Below are 25,044 nucleotides of genomic sequence, written 5' to 3'. Positions count from 1 at the left end.
TATTTGCCTAATACTACTGTACAATAGAGCAGCCATGGTACTTTTTGTAAGGAAACAAAGAGTGATATTTATGACTTGTTTTAAGACAGTCAGTGATATATAGTAGACTCTGCAGAATCAGTGCATATATAGTCATTTGAATATAGTTTCTCATTTCTGACCATAAAATAAACAAAATGATGTGATATAATTTTATTGATTTTGATTGGTCTTAACATCCAGCATGTGATCATGTATTTCACCTTTTCCATCAAAAATATAAACACATTTAATCTCACAGTAGAGGCACAAACACAGACAAACACAAACATAGAGGCTCTTAACAGCACAATTAAACATAATCACTGCATTACACGCAAATGGCACAGAGTAGGCACCATCAGAAAATTAAAAACAACAGAGTGCACAACCATTATGAGCTCAGTAGATGACGAGTGTTCAGTGTTGGACCGCACATGCCCTCGAAGGGCAGATTTTAAAACCCCTGAAAATCCTTCATTTGTAAACACATTAAACCAATAACACAGATGACTGCTTACTTAAAATAGTGATCTGCAGGAATGAAAAGAGAATGAGCCAGTGAGAGGGAAGTACTAGCAGAGAGGTTAAAAAGGTAAAGATAGAATAAACAATAAGTGTTTAATAAATTATTGGAGTCAGTCTCTGTGAAGTAGAATGAAGTGGTGTATTTGAATTCTATTTGAAGTCAAGGAGGTTGCAATCGATTTTGTAGTAAACATATGGATAGTACTCTTGCTGGCTGAGATTCAGACCCGGGATGTCCATAGGTACCTATAACACAACAAAAATGAACAAATCAGCTGTGATTTAGAGATATCTTCAATTAGGCCTGTGGATCATGTAGAGAGTACACTACTGCTCAAAGGTTTGGAATAATTAAGATGTTTTAAATTTGTTTTTAAAGTCTCTCATGCTCACCAGAGCGGCATTTTTATTTGATCAAAAATAGAGTAAAACAGTAATATTGTGAGACATTACAATTTAAAAGAACTATTTTCTATTTGAATATATTTTAAAATGTAATTTATTCCTGTGATGTCAAAGCTGAATTTTCAGCAGCCATAAATCCAGTGCTTCAAAAATCATTCTAATATGCCAATTTGGTTCTTAATTTTATCAGTTATTATTAGTGCTTATCCTTGCTGAATAAAAGTATTAATTTCTTCTCTTTTTATTAAATCTTACTTACTTACTACAAACTTTTGAATGGTAGTGTATCACAAGAACTGTTCAGCATTGATAATAATAAGAAATGTTTCTTGAGTAGCAACTCAGCATATTAGAATGATTTCTGAAGGATCATGTGACACTGAAGACTGGAGTAATGATGCTGAAAATTCAACTTTGCCATCTCAGGAATAAATTACATTTTAAAATTAAAATAGAAAACAGTTATGTTAAAGGGATAGTTCACCCAAAAATGAAAATTTGATGTTTATCTGCTTACCCCCAGGGCATCCAAGATGTAGGTGACTTTGTTTCTTCAGTAGAACACAAATGATGGTTTTTAACTCCAACCGTTGCAGTCTGTCAGTCGTATAATACTTGTCAATGGGAACTCCATCTATAAGAGTCAAAAAAACACGCACAGACAAATCCAAATTAAACCCTGCGGCTCGTGACGACACATTGATGTCCTAAGACACGAAACGATCGGTTTGTGCGAGAAACCGAACAGTATTTATATCATTTTTCACCTCTAAAACACCACTATGTCCAACTGCCTTGCATATCCAGTTGGTGAGGTCTGAACGCGCTCTGACAACGGAAGTGATGTCTCGCACTCATTGAAGTATAAGCGCGAGACATCACTTCCGTCATCAGAACGCGTTTTCAGACCTCACCAACCGGATGCGCAAGGCAGTTGGACATAGTGGTGTTTTAGAGGTGAAAAATTATATAAATACTGTTCAGTTTCTCGCACAAACCGATCGTTTCATGTCTTAGGACATCAATGTGTCGTCACGAGCCGCAGGGTTTAATTTGGATTTGTCTGTGCGTGTTTTTTTGACTCTTATAGATGGAGTTCCCATTGACAAGCATTATACGACTGACAGACCGCAACGGTTGGAGTTAAAAATCATCATTTGTGTTCTACTGAAAAAACAAAGTCACCTACATCTTGGATGCCCTGGGAGTAAGCAGATAAACATCAAATTTTCATTTTTGGGTGAACTATCCCTTTAAATTGTAATAATATTACTCAATATTACGGTTTTGTTTTGTTTTTTTTATCAAATAAATGCAGTCTTGGTGAGAATGCTGAGAGACTTCTTCTAAAAATATAATTATTCCAAACTTTTGACCGTGTAACTCACATCAATAACAGTAGCACTGCTGTCCAAGTGTTTGTAAAGGTCCTGCAGAACTTCTCTGAGCTTCTTGACATTCTTCTTGCTGGGCTGCAGCAACATGGCCTGGAAATTGACTGGCAGCCCATACCTGTTAGATACAAACATGAAGGTCATATATCTGACAACATACATCTCTATATGAAACAGCTTTATATGCCACACTTTACCTCAAGACAGACTCTGTAAAAACCCGAAGCGCCTTGATGTGTATCCATGCGATGAAAGCCTCACTGAAGTTTACTTTAAGCCAGCGTACCAAAGGACCCTGAGATGCAGAAGCAGATTGACTATTGTTATCATTATTTATCTTTTCTTTTTCCTGTAACTTCAAATGAAGACTAATCAAGGCTCAGGGCCTCTCAAGCTGGCTGTGATTTTGAGGTTCCTCATCAACATTATTGTGAAGGATTTTATAATGTTCAATAGTGAATAAAATTTAGACAGCTGCACATACAAATTGCTTTTTCTTGTCAGTGGAGAGGCGAGTCAGCTCCTCTTTGTCTGCTTTCATCTCCTCTTCATTGTACTGAAAGTCACGCACCATGAACCTGAAAAAAAATTAGTAACATCAGGTCAGCTTCCCCCTGATTCAGTGAGCATCAAAAACAGACAGGCACTGATAACAGTCTTATAAAACAATTTCATTCATAATCTGGGAACATATTTACATAGGTTTTTGAAATATGGGATAAAACTGATGACAACAGAACTGAAAAAAACAAAGGTTTATGTACAAAAGCATGATTTTGGATTTTTATATATAAAATATATTTTTATTTTTATATATATAATACTTCTGTTCAGCAAGAAAACATCAATTTGATCAAAATTAACAGTAAAGGCATTTATAATGTTAGAAAACATTTCTATTTCAAATAAATGCTCCTCTTTTGGACTTCCTGTTCATCAAAAAATCCTAAAAAATGTATCATGATTTCCCAAAAACATATTAAGCAGCACAGCTGTTTTAAACAGTGATAATAATTAAGAAATGTTTCTTGAGCAGCAAATCAGCATATTAGAATGATTTCTGAATGATCATGTGACACTGAAGACTGCAGTAATGATGCTGAAAATTCAGCTTTGCCATCACAGGAATAAATTACATTTTAAAATAGAAAAATTTAATTTTTTTAAAATTGTAATAATATTTCACATTAGAAGTTTTTATATATATATATATAGATATATATATATATTCAGAGACTCACTTGTTTTCTCGTGCTTTTTGTTTGAAGTCATCAATAGCCTTCCTGAAGAGTGTGACGCTGAACAACCCACTGTCTTGGTCTTCAAATAAAAGCCTAATAGAAGAGCAGATGAAAACTCTGATTTAGGATCTATCACTATCACAGAGCAGCACTTTTCTGATTCAACTGGATGCACGAATAAACTAAGGACACATAAAACACATATGAAAGTTGAATATTAATCCCATTACAACATGAGGTCTATAAAGCCACATTTTGCCACTCATCAACACTAAGTTGGAGTGTGGTGGGCGTTCTGGCGCAATATGGCTGCCGTTGCATCATCCAGGTGGATGCTGCACATTGGTGGTGGCTGAGGAGATTCCCCCTTCCATATGTAAAGCGCTTTGAGTACCCAGAAAAGCGCTATATAAAAATGTAAGGAATTATTATTATTATTACTAAGTAATTAATAATGAAAAAAAAAGAAAACATTTTACTGATTTATAATAAGCATAACTTATTAAAAGATTATTATCTCTTTAAGTCTAATTGTTTTTTGCCCTTGCACGGTTTCTCCCATGTCTGTCAGGGAGAACAGCACTGCCATTATGCCTCTTGTTCATCTTCCTTAATACACTTAATTTTGTCTGATTTTTCATGTATAGATAGTTATTGTCAGGTTCACAGTTGTATCATATTTTCTTAACATTTTAATAGGGCACATTCAAATGTTCTTTGCCCTAAATGATATTTGTCCTTTTAGTGAAATGTTCCTTGGTCTTCGTTGTGATTTCTTTTGTTGATTACTTCAGATGGGATTAATTGAGCACATAAATAAGTGCATGTTTTCTGACAGCTTATGTAGTTTGTGTGCCTTTATTACTGTGTGTCACAGCTGTAAAAGAAGGGCACGGTTTCCATAGATACCGTCTGCCGAGTTCACATGTCCACCAAAGAGCATAGCGTAATGATGTCAGGCTTTAGACAAGCAATAAATTTAGGCTACAGAAAGAACATAATTCTATGTTTTAGGCAAATTAATTTTAAGAGACTTGTCATTTAATTTTACTCACTTTGTGGATCTTGGAACAACCATTTCAGAAAGAGTTTCATATGTCTTCTGCCAGTCAGGATAACTTGTCCTTTTTGTGCCATAAAATGGACAAAAATAAGGTTTTTAAATACATTTTGCAGAAGTAGCAATAGATAAAATGAAATAAAATTAGCACATTCTGAGTTAAAGGGAGAGTTAAGACAAAAATCAAAAGTCTATCATTTACTTACCCTCATGTGATTCAAAATCTGTATGACTTTATTTATTCTGCGGAAGATATTTTTGAAAAAAATAGGTTCCCATTGACTTCCATAGTATTTTCGTCCACACTATGGAAGTCAATGAGAACAAAAACTCTTTTCTTACCAACATTTTTCTAAATATCTTCTTTTATATTCTGCAGAAGAAAGAAAGTCACACAGGTTTGGAACAACATGAGGGTAAGTAAATGACAGAATTTTCATATCTGGGTGAAGTATCCCTTTAATGCAATGAAGAAACATTTAAAAAGTCTTTTCCAGCACAAATACAAAGAAGCACAAATACTTAAGCTTGACTCACTTTGGAACAACTACAAGAAGAGTAGTAAGGTATTCAGAGTCTAGTATAAAATCTTCCTTCTTGACTATATCAGCCAAACTCCTAGTCAAAAGATTCCCCCTAGTGGACAAGATATGTTATTATTTGACATCATGTAAAAATGATTAATGCAAGTGTGCAGCACACATCCTGAAAAGTGAAGCCAAAACATTTAAATAGTTCTTATCACACTGACGTATGTTCAAGTGTTTGCTTCCCAGTAAGTTTGGTTTTAGTTAGTTATTTGATGATATAAAAATGGGATGTGACGTCATGATTGACAGCTGTGGTTGCGATTGAGTCTGCAGCGAGACCGTGATACCAGGGCTGCGTTTTTTTTATGTCCTTCCCTCGCTAACTTCCCTCAGATCAAAATCAAGGGAGCGAGGGTCTGTCAATATAAACTTCCCTCGTCCACTTCACGAAGAGGAACGCACTTCAAAATGGTGGCAGGGATTCCCCAGAGGAGAAGTGGTTAGGAAAGTTCACGAGTGTGTGTCTAAAAGTGGAGTGGAACGCAGCACAGGATCACTACTGCTGCAGACTCGGACTCCAAATGACGTGAATGGCGACGACCGTTTTTGGGATATTTTGGCTTCATTCTTCTACAGTGGAAGACACGTTGTGCATCTTTTTTAAAGTCTATGGATTAATGTCACACAGAATGTAAATTGAGTATGTAAAAGTCCTCCCACTTACACATTCTTTCTCTCCAGGCTCTGTAGGTTACCCTTTAAGCTATTATAAGCCGAAGCTCTGGCTTTAAGATCATTGTCAATCTGACTCACTTGCTATGAACAGAGAACCAAAACATGATATTTACTCAAAGATCAATCTTTTTGTGTATTATAAACAATGATAAATGATTTTAACATGCCTCACCTTGGACATGATCTCTTGGATGTTCTTAAGGGACTGTTTGATGGGATATTTGGCCATATCCCATTGGAACCGTGTAACATATGTTACCAGATCAACTGTATGGAAATAATTATCAATTATAAATATTTATAATCATATAAAATAAGGTTTATAAGATTATGTACAAGGACATTCAAATATTACTGACTAAACTATGAGCGATTACATGTCTTTTTTCTTTAAAAAGATTTTATATAAATAATAGTTTAGGGTTAGTTCATCCAAAAATGAAAATTCTATCATTAATTACTCACCCTCATGTCGTTCCACACCCGTAAGACTTTCGTTCATCTTCGGAACACAAATTAAGATATTTTTGATAAAATCGGAGAGCTCTCTGACTCCTCCATAGACAGCAATTTAACTACCACTTTCAAGGCCCAGAAAGGTACTAAAGACATTCTTTAAATAGTCAACGTGACTGCAGTGGTTCAACCTTAATGTTATGAAGTGACGAGAATAATTTTTGTGCACAAAAACAACACAAAAATAATGACTTTATTCAACAATTTTTTTTCCCTATCAGTCTACTATGCTGTTTACGTTCAGCGCTTCCAGGTTCTATGTTAGAACACAGGCTCATTATTGGCTGGCTCCTTCACGCATGCGTCGTGCTGCTCACGTGAACAGCGTCGGCCAATACTGAGTCGGCGTTCTGACATAGAACCTGGAAGCGCTGAACGTAAACAGCATAGGAGAATGACACAGAAAAGAAGAAACTGTTGAATAAAGTTATTTTTGTTTTGTTTTTGCGCACAAAAGTATTCTCGTTGCTTCATAAAATTAAGGTTGAACCACTGTAGTCACGTTGACTATTTTAACAATGTCTTTAGTACCTTTCTGAACCTTGAAAGTGGTGGTTAAATTGTTTTCTATGGAGAAGTCAGAGAGCTCTCAGATTTCATCAAAAATATCTTAAGTTGAGTTCTGAACATGAATATATGTCTTACGGGTGTGGAATGACATGAGGGTGAGTAATTAATGACAGAATTTTCATTTTTGTGTGAACTAACCCTTTAACATTACTACCTGTTAAATATGTGTATGTGTTGTTGGAAATAATCAAGAGTAGTAGTTTATCAATATCGTGGTTAGTATGTATTGAGAGTTTTATGTTCACTTGCCTCCATTGGCCAGAAGATTCTCCTGAACTTTATCTCGACTGTCTTCTAACACATCAGCCATGTACTGGGCCACTTTCCTCACAACACTGGAAAATTACAAAATATCAACACCACAGGGTAAATATACATAACTATATTTAGAGAACTATAATGTGACAGAAGCCACAAAAAAAAATGCATTAAGTGAACTTTGGGAACTATGAGTTTGTACCAAAGCAGTGTGTCAGTGATACTGAACAAAATATGTGACCCTGGACCACAAAACCAGTCATAAGTCGCATGGGTGTATTTGTAGCAATAGCCAACAATACATTGTATGGGTCAAAATTATCGACTTTTCTTTTATGCCAAAAAAAAATGGGGTATTAAGTAAAGATCATGTTCCATGAAGATATTTTGTACATTTTCTACCATAAATATATCAAAAATGTATTTTTGTGAGTGGATATGCATTGCTTCATGACTTCATTTGGACAACATGAAAGGCGATTTTCTCAATATTTTGATTTTTTTGCACCCGCCTCAGATTCCAGATTTTCAATAGTTGTATCTCAGCCAAATATTGTCCTATCCTAACAAACCACACATCAATGGAAAGCTTATTTATTCAGCTTTCAGATGATGTATAAATCTCAATTTCAAAAAATTGACCCTTATGACTGGTTTTGTGATCCAGGGCCACATATAATAGAAAAATAACCAAATGTATCAATTTTGAAACGAAAAACAATCTCTTATAATAAATCAAATGCAGACATGAAACCTTTCTACGAAAGAGTCCAATTTGGCAAGCTCATCTGACAGCCCTACAAGGATATCCAGAGTTCCCACCTGTTAAGAAACACCCAAAACTCATGAGACAGAGGAGAAAAGCCAAATTTGTGTCGTTAATAAACCAGTGTTTTAACTGAAATAGAAAATAAGGAGTAATTTACTTTCAGTTCAGGCATGTTGAACTTGTGGTTAGTGGACAGGTTGTTGTTCTGGGTTGTGGCCACGTTCATCTTTTCCCATGTCTGCTGGCAGGTCTTCTCTCCAGGAGCAGAGATCAGCCAAAACTCTGTCATGATGACTACTTAAATAATAACAGAAAGGTTCGTGAAAACATGTAGATTAAATTCTGATACCAGATGAGACACAAAAATAACTGTCAAATGAAATACAGAGGTCCTTTCCAGGTTGATCATATGAGCAGATTCACACTTCTCCATTTCATTCCAAGATGACCAGTCACGAGTCATTCCGCAATAATATTACGCATGGCTGCATCATCAGATAAATTTGTCTTTCTCGTGTATTTAAAATTTTAATACATTTTATTATCTTAAATGTGCACATTGACATGGTATATACCTATACTTGACTTAAACTGGATAGGTTAAATGCGCTTTCTTCTGTAAATAGTCTCTAAATATTGTATGAGCAGTGTCTACGGCTGTCACGACTATACAATTGAAATCATTTTTGACGATACTTACCGATGATGTGAGTCCCTGTAGTAAACTACAAAATAATCTGATAAAACTGTAATGGTTTTAACAAAACATTGCTGAATACACAGTTAATTGAGTCGCTGTGTTGAAAACCCTTCGGAGTCAGCGTCACACTTCCAGTCAGCTGATCGGAGGAGGTTGTGTTTCGTTCAGTTGAAAATGCGTTCAGGATGCGCAAAGTGGATATTTGCACAATACTAAACTTTTTTTTTTTTTTTTTTAAATCTTTATTAAACCTCTTCAAATAACAAACAAAATAAATCCAAACAGCATTGATAGCAAGAGAGAAAATGAATATGTGTGTGAATAAAACTTAACTATTATTACACAAAACAAAATTCACTTAAAAACACCAAAGTTAACAATGTGATCAAAAGCAGGTATTACATTCTTTGCAACCCAATCATATATTTTGTCCTAAAAGCACTTAAAAATAATGCAATTGTAGAAAAAAAAAAATAGATTCAATATATTTTTGACAAAATGTACTGAACCTTACTTCATTAGTAAACTTTACAATGTGTGAAATAACCTCTTTCAGCTATCATTTAAGATGACTGTGCAAATAATGCAAAACTTTCTTCAAGAATTCAGGCTGCACAAAATAAATTTAAATGTTTATCACAATAGTAGGCCTATATACTGTACAATATAATGTTATTTGAGCACATACAGTACGATATCTGATCCACATTTATGTTTCTACTCAGTTGATAATGTGCAAATTCAGTTCAAGTCAATTAAAAATGTAGAATTTACTCTAAGTAACAGGATTTGCAGACAAAGTGTTGAATATAAATTGAGCAACATATTTAACAACAATTTACTGAAACAAAACAAGACCTTTAGTCTAGGCATGTGCATTGTGACAAGTTATTTGTCTGAAAATTAAGCTTTTTAGTCTGTTTGGGGAATTATCTGAATTTTTTGGCAAACAAACTACAACCCAAAACCTTAAAACATGACCTTTCACCCAACAAAAGGCTATGAAAACAATGTATGTAATGTATGTTTATGTATCATTGTGTACAGATTCATTATGCTTTGACAGCTGTGAACCTCATCATTACATAATGAATCACAAAATATGATGAATGCAATCTGTGTTGACAGAGAACATATCAAAGAGAACACAACATTTTAAACTGGTTTTACTGGTAATGGCGGTATAGTTGTATAACCTACAGTATAACAATATACAATATGCTGGTTGTATTTAAAAAATATATAAATATAATATGAATCTAAATATAACAACAAAAGAGGCAGGGGTGTATCAGAAAGTATACCATGTATTAAAGGGTTAGTTCACCCAAAAATGAAAATTATGTCATTTATTACTCACCCTCATGTCGTTCTACACCCGTAAGACCTTCGCTCATCTTCAGAACACAAGATATTTTTGATAAAATCCGATGGCTCAGTGAGGCCTCTATTGACAGCAAGATAATTAACACTTTCAGATGCCCAGAAAGGTACTAAAAACATATTTAAAACAGTTCACGTGAGTGCGACGAGAATACTTTTTGTGCGCCAAAAAAAAACAAAATAATGACTTTTCAACAATATCTAGTGATGGCCGATTTCAAAACACTGCTTCGAAGCTTTACGAATCTTTTGTTTCGAATCAGTGGCTCGGAGCGCCAAAGTCACGTGATTTCAGTAAACGAGGCTTCAGTTACGTCATAAGTGTTTCAAAATTTGAGTATGAGGTCTCTGCGAAACAAAAATGGCCGTTTCTGAATTGGTGGGTGTTTTCAAACTGGTGGGTGTTTATAAATCATGCAATGAAAATTATCCCCTTCACTCGACCCCACCCCTAAACCCTACCCACACTCTGACATGGGCAAATTAGATAACGCTCTCAAAAAAGCCCCTCTGTTTATGGCCTTGCCCACTGATCTGGTAACTCCTATTACTGTCCTGCAGAGACCTTGGAAAATTTCAATAGTTCACGTGACTTTGGCAGTTTGATACCCGATCCGAGCCACTGATTCGAAACAAAAGATTCGTAAAGCTTTGAAGCAGTGTTTTGAAATCGGCCATCACTAGATATTGTTGAAAAGTCGTTGTTTTGTTTTTTTGGCGCACAAAAAGTATTCTCAAGAGTATTCTCTAATATTAAGGTTGAACCAATGTACTCTGTACCACTGTACTCACATGAACTGTTTTAAATATGTTTTTAGTACCTTTCTGGGCATCTGAAAGTGTTAATTATCTTGCTGTCAATAGAGGCCTCACTGAGCCATCGGATTTTATCAAAAATATCTTAATTTGTGTTCCGAAGATGAACGAAGGTCTTACGGGTGTGGAACGACATGAGGGTGAGTAATAAATAACATAATTTTCATTTTTGGGTGAACTAATCCTTTAAGGAACATAAACAATTCTCCCCAGAACAACCAGTCCTGAGACAGTCACGTACCCTAAGTAATATTCATAAGCCAAGCCTTCGCTGTAGTAGGATTTGATCTTACGCTCCGCCTCGTTTTCTCTAACAAACCGCCCGCCTTCTTCCACCAACCATTTCTGCCTGAAACAGACAGCAGCGCTCTCGTGTTCGACCGAGCCCTCTTCACCCAGGCATATGGCACATAAAGCCTCTTTTCTTTCTTCTATCTGTGTCCCCACCACTCTTTAAAAATTCCGCCGAAAAAGAGAAGACGATTTTCCAAATCATTCAGGCCGTTATCTCACGTAAGTACAGCGTTTGTTTTTGTTTTTAGTCTTTATCCCGGAAAAAAATCCGCCGTCTGCTATGAGAGCCGTGACACACAACATGGCGGTTGGTTGTAGTTGCGCTTCTTATACGGGCAATTGCAGTGCTCCGTGAAGGACAACGAGAACTTGATTTAAAACTCACATATTATAAGGATTAAACGTGTTTATTGGTATAAATCATTAGTTGTCTGAGTATGACGGGTGTAGTTGGGTAAGTAGTTAGTGAGCTGTTCAGTGGACCAAACCCAGGCGCTTACGACATGTCCTATCAGGTTATTGAATGACGATCGTTACACATTAAAATATATACAGATTTACTCTGTTCTAAATAATTTCAGATATGACATTCATACATATGGTCTCAAAATATATTATATTAGCATTAGTTATATGTGTTTAAGATTTTGTTTCTTTAAGAAACGCTTGTATTAGTAAAACATTACCTCATGCCCATACACAAGTCACTTACACAATGTTTATTATACCATAACAACACTATATTACCACAACTTTCTACGCCTTAGTGGATTAGTATTTATTATGCTTAGTAAAGTTGAACAAGTTAAACCTTGTTCTTGACAAATTAGTAAGGAAACAATTAAACAACAGAAGTTTTAGCCCTAGAAAGTCATGTATTAAATATGATACAATAGGCTTTATAGGGTTAAGGTGGTGTCCACATGAAGAAACAAACACCATGACCTCTGATAAATGTTCAACAAGTTACTTCATTTATTGATCCCATGTGGGAAGATGAAGATAAGATGGTGTTGTTTAATGCTTAAAAATGAGAACACCGTAACAGATTACCCAGGTCAAGTACAAAGTACAATAGTAAATAAGTAGTCACTTGATTAAAAACATAATAGCCTACAAATAAAGTGATGCTGAAAATGTATAATGCATCAGTATTAGAAAACTGGTTATGTGTCTGTGAAGAGTTATTTCAGAAGTGTTCTAACTTGTCTGGCTACATTTTTTTTTTAATTATATAACAGTTTATTACATCCATCAGCTGCTCTTGTAAATAAAATATTTATACACCTGTTTCTGTGACTCCACAGGGCTCCCCACTCTCTCTGCGAGTGTATAAGCGCTACCCAGAAGGCCTAGGGGAGGCCCTCTACCGCGAGCAGTTCGACTTCAACGCTGAGCCGCCTTGGGATCCTAGTTGATAGCGGGAGAGGACCATCTCCCACGTTGTCCATGTGAGTACCTAAATATTGCACCCTGCTCCTGAAGTACCAGTTATAGACCATTACATAATAACATGTTTTATTTAATTGCACATCAAAATCTGTGTCTGCACTCACCCAAATGTAGTTTTACATAACACTATTGGTAGCTTATATGTAACACCTTTGTCCCCCATTCATACTGCACAAATCCATTGGTAATACCATCAAATACTCCATTGTGCTTCAAAGCCTCAGGGATTTATTTTGATTGGGTCTGAGTAAAAAAAGTTGCCTGTAGGCCACATTCTTAAAGCCTATGTGTTGTCGTCATCTCTAAAGATGGACTCGTGATACCTTCTCTAGCTATGTGATTAGTTATCCCTGCTTGTTGTACTTATTAGCCTTGTGGCTGTTGTAGAACCCAAATTTAGATTAATGATGAGCTTAGAATGACTTTGAACTTCCTGTTCAAAGTTTGCTCATAAACCACTGTGTTTTGAAATATGTGGGTAGGTGTTGTAGGTGTACGCCTTGACGTAAAGTTTTGTCTGAAAACGTAATGTTATTTATATGTTATGCAAGTTGTTGTTATAAAAATACTGTTTTGTTGTCCCCTGAACAGTTTGTTGCATACCCAGAATACCCCAGCGGCTCAGTAAACTCTCTATGATTGTCGGATTTGCGGAATACGGTTGAGATGAAAGGATTCGTTGATGCACCAAACTACTTCATTGAACTACTTGAGGGAGGTACGACCCTTGAAGATGTTATCGACAACCATGTCTTTGAACAAAATTTGGTAAGTACATGTCAAGTTGCATTATGATTGTCTGTTTTAGTAAACAAATGGAACACTGCGGTGTTGTTTTTGTCTTTTTCATTGTTTGATCCGATTTTGTTCCTCAGGCTGAAAAGAATGCATTTGTTGTGGCCGACCTTGGGGCCCTAATGCGACAGCATGTACTGTGGAAGACCACTATGCCCCTAGTTCGACCCTTCTACCCAGTCTGTTGTAACAGCAGCCCTGTAGTCATTGAAGTCCTGTCTGCACTTGGTGTTGGTTTTGTCTGTGCAAATAAGGTAACAATAAGGTTTAAGGTTTAATTTTTTTTTACTTGAAGATATTAGAAAGATCTCAACATATATTTTGAAACATCCCATTGAATTTTGAGGTACACCATCTAATAGAAATTTATTGACTTTTTTCAGGCTGAAACTACATTGGTACTCCATCATGATGTCCCTCCTGAAAACATCATCCTCTCTGGAGTTTGCAAGCAGCTCTCACTCATTAAACATGCTGCCAAGAGCGGCATTAACTATCTGGTGTGTGAAAATGAGGCAGAGCTTCGCAAAATTGCCCGTGTCCATCCTGAGGCCAAGTAAGTCCTTAACCTATCTATGTACACTACAGTTCAAAAGTTTGGGGTCAGTAATTTTTTTAATTAATGCTTTATTCAGCAAGGATCATTAAATTGATATAGGCCCGGTTTCACAGAAAGGGCTTAGCCTAAGCCAGGATTAAGCCTTGGTTCAATTAGGATATTTAAGTATCTTTTATAAACGTTCCCTAGAAAAAAACATTACTCGTGTGCATCTTGAGACAAAACAATGGCACTGACATATTTTAAGATCTGTCAGTGTAAGTTGTTTTCAGTTAAAACAGCTCAAACATGCATTTTAGTCTAGGACTAGCTTAAGCCTTAACTTAAGCATAAACGCTGTTATATTATCTTGCGTTCGGATGCTGGTGTTTGTAAACGCAATCATGTGAGACACTTCTGGGAGGTCATTATACCAAATAATTCTGATGACAGATTTTAGCTCAGGCATTTCAGAATAACTAAAACAACATTTGAGATGCTGTGCAATGAAACCGATCTGCTGCTTAGTCCAGTTATCCAATCACATCCACTGTTGAGCCAAAGTCACATGAGTTTTTTTTGTTGTTGTTGTTGTTGCACATCAAGGGATTTATTTGGTAAATGTGTTTCCATCATAGTTTTTGCGCACGTCTTCTTATCGGATAAAAAAATTCAAAGTTATCCGCCTCGATTGAGCGTACAGTTTTTTTTTTTATGCACATCTTGGCGTTCGCATCCAGCATGTTTAAAAAAAAACATGTTTTTTCCATATCCCAGAATGCGCATAAAAATAGCTGGATGGAAACATAGCTGTGCCACTGATAAGGCTGTCTGATGCACACCTAAAATTTGAATGGAGCGTTTTTGCATCCGAATGAGGATTTTTTTTTTTTTTATAAATTTGAGTATTCGATATTCAAATTTTAGTTTGACAGTAATGGCTGCTGAAAATTCAGCTTTGCCATCACAGAAGTAAATTACATTTTAAAATGTATTCAAATAGAAAAACAGTTTTTAAATTGTAATAAAATTTACTGTAATTTTGATCAAATAAATGCATTCTTGGTGAGAATAAAAGACTTCTTTCAAAAACATTTTAAAAAATCTTACCAACCCCAAACTTTGGAATATATATATATATAATATATATATACACACACACATTTATTTATTTATTTATTATAAATTCGGCACTGTTCTTGTCTTAACAGGCTTTTGCTTCAAGTGTCTACTGAAGCACAAGTGGAAGAGGCAAGTGTGACAATTGGTTGCTCCCTGAAGGCCTGTAGACATCTTCTGGAAATGGCCAAGGAGTTGAGTGTAAATGTGGTTGGAGTCACGTAAGTGATTTGATCACCACAAATCTGCTATGGCTTACTTTGTCTTTTTAAGAGTTTTTATAAAGTGGGACTTTTTTTTTTTTCACAGGTTCCAGGTACAAGCATCTTGCAGAGATCCCCAAGCATACACCCATGCACTGTCAGACGCCCGCTGCATCTTTGACATGGGGGTCAGTTTTTAAATGAATTTTATAAGAGAATTGAAGTTAGATTTATTAGTTAATTTCATGCCTCTATTGGAGTGCTGAGTCTTCTTTGCTTCTGCAGAAGGAACTAGGCTTTGACATGAACATCCTGGATATTGGTGGAGGATTCAGTGGTTCTGAGTTTCAGTTGAAACAGGTACAGCATGTATCTCATTTGTTTTTCTTTTTTTGAATATCATCCAGTGTAGATGTAACTAAGCTTTTCTTTCATGTGTGTTTGATTAGGTACATTCGGTCGTCAGACCCCTGCTGGAAGCCTATTTCCCCTCAGCGTCTGGAGTGAGCGTCATTGCTGAACCAGGAAATTTCTTCGTGTTTTCCTCCTTCACCCTGGCTGTCAATGTTATATGCAAAAAAGCAGTATGCCGGGATCTCCATAGCAGCACACATGGTGAGCCTCATCATATTTGATGTGTATGCCATTATATACGTCTGCCTTGTCTTATATTCTCAGTGTCTTTTGCACTTTCAGATGAGCTAACCCCAAACGACGTACCAGAATTTGTGTATTACATGAATGATGGTGTTTATGGGTCTTTTATGGGGAAGTTGTTTGGAAATGTCATCGCCACACCCTCTGTCCATAAGGTAAAAAACATACATGCACTAGAACACATGAAAAATATATTTGTACCAGTTGCATGAGGTTTTTAAACTGGTTGTTTTGTGTTTTTCAGATGTCACTCACCCTAGATGAGCCTGTGTTCTCCAGCAGCTTGTGGGGTCCATCATGTGACCCACTGGACCAGGTGGTGGAGCATTGCTTGCTCCCTGAGCTCGCTGTTGGGGACTGGCTCATTTTCAACAACATGGGGGCGAGCGGTCAGGAGGGCCCAGCAACCCTCAGCGACACAGACCAACCACCTGTGTATTACACCATCTCCACAGATGACTGGTGATTAGGATCACATTTCATTTGACCTTTTTGTGCTTTTCGCAGTCCGTTTTTGTCATCCCCTTTCAATTTGCCAATTATAAGGAGTGATTTTGTGATTTTTAAAGGATGTTTAAAGTATCATGCTTTTTTTTCCCCTCTTTCTTCCAGGTTTGAGATGCAAGAGGCTGGAATTTCTCTCGATGACACCATGAAAAACCTCTCATTGGTCCAGTATGGCTTGTAACAGAGCCAGACTCCGTCCTCTATCCACTGGGCATGGGAATTGCTTGCAGAGTCAACATTCCATGGGTGGAAAAATTCTATTGGTTTTGGTGGGGGAGAATGACTTGATGTTATTGGGCAAAAAATAATTGATTGACGTTGTTACCTCAGTTTCTCACAATTACAAAAGGCTCACTTTCCTTATTAAAAATGACAGAAAACCCATATAAAATAACATATGCAACAAAATGGATGACTGTGGAGATGGCACCCAAATTTTGGGTTTCTTAATCAAACACCGTTTACATAAATGTACAACTAATTTAATTTTATTATGTATACATATATAGATGACCTACTGACAGTCTTGTAAATGAGTTGTCTGTACAAGATGTGTTTGTTTCAAATCATGATAGAGTTTAGATTCTACACAAATCGGCCATGACCCTCAGTGTGTGAACAAGTATACATCGGTTTAGCAGTCTGTCCTTGTTCTCTCTTCTTTTGTTTTCCATGGTTTTATAGAAGTAGGGAGCTTCTCTTCTCTCCTCATGCCAAACTATGGTTTCCTCATTACATGTGGTGTGTCACGTGACAGTATTTCCAAAGGTTGTTATATATTTCATAGTGCTCTATGGTTGAGTGTGCTGTAATTTGCAGTGTCCCTTCAAAAGATTTTGAACCTTCTGCCAGTTTATTAGTAGAAGGCAGATGTAAATTGGTCTTATGTTTTCCCTCTTGTATATTTTATAAAACTATAAAGTCTGCCTGGCGTTATGAATCTGCTGACAACCTGCTTAGAGATGACATTTACCTCAAGTTACATCTAAAATACAAGATTCACCACAATCAAATTAAATGCTGCAAGGCATTAGTTCTCAATCTAAAATGGAAAAGTCAAATGGTGTATATTTTAAATTCATGTTATACCTCATGTGTCTAGCATGGTGTCTAAGTTTGATTATAACAGCTCACTGTTTTATAAAATCACACCCCTTAGTAATGAAATACACCTTTGTCTAAGGCACTAATGGACCATTGCCTGTTTTTGACTGTAAAATTGTGCTTGTAAAAGTAATTAAAATATTAATTTAATAAATTTCTGAGCAAATACTTTTGAGTCTTTTTTTTTGTCTCTAAAAGTGAATTTTAATGTAGAAATGTCGGTTAATCTTTAAAGCAAAAAAATCCTGTGTGAATTAATACATTTAACTGCAATACACGAGGCAACACCGACATCACACGTTTTTACTTTATTCCCATTGAACTAGCTGACGGGTGGTTTCATATTACAGTAATTTTACCTTACGTAAGAAGCAAAAGGGTTAATTTCTATGGCGGATCAGTGGAGGAGGAGCTGTAAGCGTGTTGTGCTCTGCTTCAGTAGCTAACTGTCAATGACAGTCGACGTAAAGAGATCGCAGCTTCACCGCTGCTGACCTAAGACGATTATAATAATGAACTCCAGTATAAGCAACACTCCGACGGACACTACGGGATATCAGGTAATAATAAACTTTTTATACAGCATTTAAATACGATTTTACGGCCTTCGAATAAATGTTGAATCTGCCTGCCTGATTATGTATGCGGCTGTAAGCTTTCATAACAAAGAGCCTCACACACTGGGAAAAGTGACCTTCTAAATAAAGCGATATATAGCGTTAATAATATTAAAAAAAAATCGAAAGTAGTGTGTATCAGAATGACAGTTTCAGTAAAAAAATGGTGTTATGTGTTGCGAATCGCGAAATCTATTTGAATTAAAGATCTGGATAAAGTGAATTATATATATGATTATTTGGATATTTGTTTTCTAATACGTTAAAATGTAAACATAGTTGAGAATTGTAATGTTATTCTTTAAAATACACGTGTATGAAAACTGTCCATTTAAATTTTTCGTAAGCAGATTCGTCATCGGTCTGCCCCACATTACTCGCTCTGTTTTCTTTTGCACTTTAATAAGTCGATGTAATAAGACAACATTGAATAAGTTAAATCACATATATTAACAGTTATGTTTCTCCTGCAGAATGGTCACAAGGATGTTGACCCAAGCAGTATTGAAGACGAGCCCCTCCTCAGAGAGAACCCCAAGCGATTTGTCATTTTCCCTATTCAGTATCCAGACATCTGGAAAATGTACAAACAAGCTCAGGCTTCATTCTGGACAGTTGAGGAGGTGAATATTATTTTTGTATTATCAATTTAATGTTAAGATTATTTTTGGCAAAGGTTTATTGTGATATAAGTCCAAGAATTAGCTCTTAACGTGCGATCACCATAGGACAAACGCAGGTGATATTAAAGGTATAGTACACCCGAAAATAAAAATGGTCATTTAAAAGCCGGTTCTATGATAATTATACATTTTTAATAATTTTTCTAAATCTGTGGAATATGGAGGTCCACTTCACAACTATGATATAACGACAGAATCACTTTTAGAATGATTTTTACAATAAAAAACATTGACAGCCAATCAGAATCCACCCGAATTTAAAGAGCTCGTGCATTAAAACTACAGTGCACGTTTATAATAAACAAAATATTATTGTGCGTTGGTTGGTTTGTAGTTGGTGACAAATTAGGTCCTCCCTCGAAATCGGGTCTCTCATTGGCTCAAATTACTTTTAATAGGTACTCTCTTTAGCACCTGATTACAATTCCTACAAAATTGTTATGATAAATGCTGTTTGAACTACGTTATAATGAACATTAATGTCTGTATAAGTTAGCTTATGTACTAGCATAGCATACATATACCTGTTTAACCTGATAGCTTAGTTTATGCACGCATTACCCTACATGTATTCACAATCATCTTTAATGTAGTTACGTGTGAAGTGTTAAATATCCAAATATTTCAGTTATAAAAAGAATGTAATGATGTTCAGTTATTCACTTAAAAGGCTATTATTATTAGGCTATTATTAATTAATTAACAGTTTATAAAGTGAAGGAAATTATGTTCAATTTGTTTCATTATGCACTATATAGTAAGCTATACATATTTTAAGTTAATATAATTCGTTTGTGCGTAGTATAATGATTAACTGATAGTTGATAGAGACCCAATTTCGAGGGAGGACCCTATTTGTCATGATACAGTAATAACTATATAGTTTTAATAATTGTTCTAATTTTTTAAGAATAAGAAAGTCCACACCACAACTATAACGATAACGACACAGAGGAACAAGATCGTTAGAATCACTTTTTTTCACTTTTAATATAAACATTGACAGCCAGTCAGAATCCACCCTGTTTTAAAGAGCTTAATGGCAAAAGACATACAATATAATGTTATTGTGCATGTGGACGCTAGTTAACATACTGTGTGAGAACAAGCTTTTACTCCTCCTCATTTTTTTTCAATCCTGTCCATTAAAGTAAGAATGCCACATTTGAAATGACATGATGGTAAATTATTATTTTTGTATAGGTGGATTTATCAAAAGACTTGGTTCACTGGGACAACCTGAAGTCTGAAGAGAAACACTTCATATCCCATGTACTGGCTTTCTTTGCAGCAAGTGATGGGATAGTCAACGAGAACCTGGCAAGTGCATCTCCTTCTAACCTACGTTAAGATGATGGAAACCAATATAAAATGTTGGTGTATTTGGTTATGAAATAGATCAGTAGAAAAAGATGTTTCCAATAAACATAATGTCTTTATTTCTCACAGGTGCGGAGGTTCAGTCAAGAGGTACAGCTCCCAGAGGCTCGATCCTTCTACGGGTTTCAAATCCTTATTGAGAATGTGCACTCCGAAATGTACAGCATGCTCATCAACACTTACATAAGGGATCTGAAAGAGAGGTGAGATGAAAATGAAGTGTACTTTTCTACTTTAACAATGTCAGTTACAGGTGACAGGTGCAAGATTCAGTTAAGCAGTTTTTGCTAACATTTTCCTTATGTGGTTTATGAGCAAACATTCTAGCCCCAAAAACACGTCTTATACACATAAGAGATGAAGGTATTGATTGTTCTTCTTGTGTTTTCTTTGATGGAGATTATAATAGTCTTAAAAACAACCTGTGTTATAAACGTTCATATATAGGCTACTAGTGACTTCAAACATAACAACATAAATTGCATCGCCTTGCATAATATTTTCTGAATGAAATCCAATACTTGTTTCTTACTCATTTTGGGGTCCTGATTCCAAAGATTTCACACTTTTTCACAAAATGCAAAGTGCATTTCGTAGCATTTTTGCTTTCGACCACCATTTGTAAGGTGAAGTCTTGTATTGTCTCTTATCACCAGAAAAACTGCCACAAAGACTCCTACCTTCCTCTGAATTCTCAGTCGATTTTCAAATATATGACAGTATTTTATGCCTAATCCTGATTTCAGGGTTAGAATTATGGCCAGTGATAGAAGAAAATGCAAACATGAGCCAAATGTTTTCTACACTCAAAAAAAATGATACGTTTACTTAACTTTTTTGTGTCAACAGGTTCCACATAACTGGGTTATGTTGCATTTAATTAACATTATTTATTTCAGTAAACTTAAGTTTAATATATAAGGCCAATTCAATGCCATTTAGTTGAATCAGGTTAACATTCTTAATTTGTCCAAAACTATTAAGTTAAATTATCCTAAAATTAATATCAAACAAAAATTAAAATAAGTAATCCAGTTTAATTGATCAGTTTATTTAGTGAATGCATTCAAAAACAATTTTCACAGCTTTTACAAAAGTTAGAATAATACTTCAACAAAATCTTTACTCTGTAAAGACTTTTATTGTTAAGCATTAGCCAGAAGACGGTTTTGTTATATCCATGGCATGCCCAAAGTAGTTGTTTTTTTTATTATTAAAACAACTTTAATTGTTGTTAGCAGATCCTCAACCCAAGCACAAGCTCAACACTTCACCACAATATTAACCCCAAAACTATTAACATAACAGGAACTTTTAAATACCAACATAATAGAAAGTAAACATTAAAAAGTCTCTTCATTTTCTCATCTTGCTAAAAACTGCTTAAAATAACACTTTATTTCAACATTTACTCTCCCAGATCAGCCCCTTTGCAAAGCATGATGGGAAGTGAAAGTCCTGTTTGATTGAGTCCTGGTTGAGTTTACTTGATTGAAACATGTTATTTTAATATGAAAACATCAAGTTAAGTCAAAAAGTAATAGTTTCAAGTCAATTTAACATGAAGCAATTAAATCTGAACCAGAAACCTAATACAATGGTGTTGAATCAAAATAAGTTGTTTAAATAAAGTGAACAGCATCAAAATATCATTTTTATGAAACAGAAAATGACAGATTTCATGAAAAAAAAGTTCTTTCACATTAAATTGAGTATTTGAACATTTTTCCACTCCTTTGCAAATTATAAACTAATTTATACATTTTGAATACTTTTTGTCATTATTAAAGACTTTTGACATTTGACTGCTTTTGTTAGTTTGATAAGTGCATTGTGGAAAAAAAATTCTGTGATATAAAGTTTTTAATTATATTTTTTAACTTAAAAATATAATTAATTATTAATTAATCATTAAATTAGGTAATATTACCCTTTTTTTTATTTCAAATCAGCAGATTTTTTTCCCCAAGATGCAGGGCTGTGTTATTATTATTATTATAATTATTATTATTACTATTACTCTTTTAATATAATGTAAAGATCCTCTCTAAATCCAAATCTCTTCTTCCTAAAGGGACTATTTGTTTAATGCAATTCAGACCATGCCTTGTGTAAGGCGGAAAGCAGACTGGGCCTTACAGTGGATCTCTGACACAAACTCAGCTTTTGGTGTGTGGAAAAATTCATTTTTCCTAAAATAAGAGTATAATATTGATTATCAAACTTGATCAACAGCAGTGTTTGTTCATTTATTTATTTTTAGGAGAGCGATTAGTGGCGTTTGCTGCGGTGGAAGGCATCTTCTTCTCTGGATCGTTTGCTGCCATCTACTGGTTGAAGAAAAGAGGCCTGATGCCCGGACTCACCTACTCCAATGAACTCATCAGCAGAGATGAGGTTAAAACAAAATATGATAATGTTATCAGTAGAGGCTCTAAGATAATTAGATCATGTGTTATCTGGATCAATGATAAAAATATAGAGGTAACAGTGAAGATCTAATCAATGCTATTGTTGATTACTCATTGCATCTGAAACTTCACAGGGTCTCCACTGTAATTTCGCCTGTCTAATGTACAGCTACTTAGTGAAAAAACCTTCTGCTGACAGAGTGAATGACATCATCACAAAAGCTGTGAGCATTGAACAGGTAAGCACACATTGCTGTGTTCTAGTAATGTGGAATACATTATTTCAGGCATGAATGTAATTGCATCTGTTTTTGCTTGTCTTTCCTGAAGGAGTTTCTCACAGAAGCCTTACCGGTCAATTTGATCGGGATGAACTGTTCTCTCATGAAGCAGTACATTGAGTTTGTGGCTGACCGGTTGCTAACAGACTTAGGATTGCCCAAAGTCAGTATTTTATCATTATTTTAATTTATTTTTTGTCTCATAATCTTTATATTTATATAACTGTGCTTTATAATTTATGTCTCAAAAGGTTTACCTGTCAGAAAACCCCTTCGACTTCATGGAGTCAATTTCATTGGAAGGAAAAACTAATTTCTTCGAGAAGCGAGTTGGAGAATACCAGCGACTTGGAGTGATGTCAAATATGATGGACTGTGAATTCACTCTTGATGCAGATTTCTAATGATGAACTAGAAGAAATTTTATTTATTTATTGGACAGTGTTTTATAACTTTCTACAGAAAAAAAAAAATTGGCAATTGACTTTTTGTTTGTTTTTAAGTTCAAGCTGAAAATGAAAAATAAACAGTAGACCTTTTAAGTTTTGTTTTATTTTGGTTTCTTTTTTTCATCTAACAATTTAGATGAAAATTATGGCCTCCATGGTACACAGGCAGGCAGAAAGTGAATTATGGGTTCTCTTAAGCAGAAACAAAAATAAATATTTTGTGGTGTAAATCTTTTAGAATTTGGAATATGTTTTATATTAAAACACAAGTATTGATACTTCTGTAACTTGGAACATGATAACCCATGAATACATTAACTATGGCTAAAAATGACCTTGGGTTTTTTTCAAGTGTGAAAAAACAATTTATTCTATTTTAGAGAGAAAACTTTAAAACAGAAGATTATATTAAAATAATATTTTTTGTCAAATTAGCCTATAAGATGTAGGGTACAAGAAATTTGCCTGTGTGCAAATAGAAACCACGCAGACAAGGAAGAAAAATAACAGTCTCTAAAATATTAAAGAACACTAAAAAAAGAACAAGTAAGAATAAATACAAAGAAAGAAGTAAAAATATAGCTAAAGAAAATCACAGACAAAGCCACTTTTATAGATAGGTTGGTAATGCATAAAGGGTCCATGGATTTTTCCTTTTTAATATCAAGATTTTAGATTAAAGGTATTGATTTTTTCTCTCAATCCAACAGTGAGCGTTCAACTTGACAGAACTAAAACCATGACTCATTTTTTTTTTCAGAAGCTTCTCATTTGACTGACATCGTATTTGTTTTTCCTACTATGGGGTGAGATCTGTTTGGTTACAGACATTCTTCCAAATATCTTCCTTTGTGTTCAGCAGAACAAATAAACTCATACAGGTTTGAAACTACTTGAGAGTAAGTAAATGATGACAGAATTTTCATTTTTGGGTGAACTATACCTTTAACTTGAGTGAACTCGGGTGCTCGGAACGCACTCAGGGTTGAGAGAACCGAGAACCAGATCTTATTAAGAACCGATTCAATTTTTCGCAGTTGATTAATTAATTACTTACTAGACAAAATGATGTGTAAGACAAAGGTGTATATACAAAATTATATGTAAGACTTTCGGTTACGTACATTTTATCTCGGAAATATATTCTTCCGCCGAATATACTCTTATCAGTGTTTCCTGAACTATTCAGCTCATCGCACAGTGCCACCAGCGCAGCGATTCCTGAATGAATGACTCTTAAGAGTCGGATCTTTTTAATGAATCAAAACCATTTATGAATCGGCCAGAGAATTAATCGAACCGTAAGTTATTGCTTTCGTTATGCACAATCTAAATGAAGCAAACATTGTGTTGTACCGTAGCTAAAAGCCCGTGAGACTTAAATCAGTTACTGACTGGTTATTCATACGACAACAAACTCAGATTGTGAGCTTTACTGTAAATAATCGAATGAAATATGTTACTACATGTTTATTTGTTTAGTATTTTATTAATAATAAACAGAAGCAATTATTGTCTATCCATAATATTGTATTTTGTACCTATTGTATTTATTTTTATGTGTTATCAGTGTTGTCTAGGTAGTCAGATCGATAGGTTGAGGCACAGCCATCATGTAAGAAGGCGAGAAA

At 35.1% G+C, this 25,044-nt stretch overlaps 3 protein-coding genes across 4 annotated transcripts; 2 read left to right on the top strand and 1 right to left on the bottom strand.

Moving 5' to 3' along the window:
• Window positions 1–177: 177 nt before the first annotated feature.
• atp6v1c1b (ATPase H+ transporting V1 subunit C1b) lies at window positions 178–8,901 on the bottom strand. Of its 2 annotated transcripts, none has more exons than XM_051872328.1 (13): window positions 8,725–8,901; window positions 8,182–8,321; window positions 8,010–8,077; window positions 7,247–7,332; window positions 6,084–6,178; window positions 5,901–5,992; window positions 5,184–5,282; window positions 4,642–4,710; window positions 3,587–3,679; window positions 2,830–2,923; window positions 2,543–2,640; window positions 2,340–2,463; window positions 178–792 (listed from the first exon to the last, which is right to left on the bottom strand). In XM_051872328.1, exons 2-13 carry the CDS (start codon window positions 8,311–8,313, stop codon window positions 697–699), a joined length of 1,146 nt encoding a protein of 381 aa, XP_051728288.1. In that variant the 5' UTR covers window positions 8,314–8,321; window positions 8,725–8,901; the 3' UTR covers window positions 178–696. The 2 variants fall into 2 exon arrangements, with proteins under 2 accessions (XP_051728288.1, XP_051728289.1); XM_051872329.1 differs by having other exon boundaries at window positions 8,182–8,318; window positions 8,725–8,892.
• Window positions 8,902–11,247: 2,346 nt separating this feature from the next.
• Window positions 11,248–17,760, top strand: azin1b (antizyme inhibitor 1b). The gene is made up of 12 exons (XM_051873311.1): window positions 11,248–11,436; window positions 12,525–12,668; window positions 13,261–13,437; window positions 13,545–13,718; window positions 13,848–14,020; window positions 15,214–15,342; window positions 15,431–15,512; window positions 15,610–15,684; window positions 15,774–15,939; window positions 16,021–16,136; window positions 16,226–16,443; window positions 16,594–17,760. Exons 3-12 carry the CDS (start codon window positions 13,336–13,338, stop codon window positions 16,667–16,669), a joined length of 1,311 nt encoding a protein of 436 aa, XP_051729271.1. The 5' UTR covers window positions 11,248–11,436; window positions 12,525–12,668; window positions 13,261–13,335; the 3' UTR covers window positions 16,670–17,760.
• A 192-nt stretch (window positions 17,761–17,952) lies between these two features.
• rrm2b (ribonucleotide reductase M2 b) lies at window positions 17,953–23,506 on the top strand. The gene is made up of 9 exons (XM_051873315.1): window positions 17,953–18,152; window positions 18,683–18,832; window positions 20,096–20,212; window positions 20,342–20,475; window positions 22,347–22,441; window positions 22,536–22,669; window positions 22,818–22,922; window positions 23,014–23,127; window positions 23,216–23,506. The coding sequence occupies exons 1-9, from the start codon at window positions 18,105–18,107 to the stop codon at window positions 23,366–23,368; spliced, it is 1,050 nt and encodes a 349-aa protein (XP_051729275.1). The 5' UTR covers window positions 17,953–18,104; the 3' UTR covers window positions 23,369–23,506.
• The last annotated feature ends 1,538 nt before the right edge of the window (window positions 23,507–25,044 follow it).

Source organism: Ctenopharyngodon idella, chromosome 19, assembly GCF_019924925.1.
Source record: "Ctenopharyngodon idella isolate HZGC_01 chromosome 19, HZGC01, whole genome shotgun sequence".
NCBI classification, from domain to species: domain Eukaryota; kingdom Metazoa; phylum Chordata; class Actinopteri; order Cypriniformes; family Xenocyprididae; genus Ctenopharyngodon; species Ctenopharyngodon idella.
The sequence above is the reverse complement of the archived record's forward strand: the minus strand, read 5'-3'. Positions and strand labels throughout refer to the sequence as shown.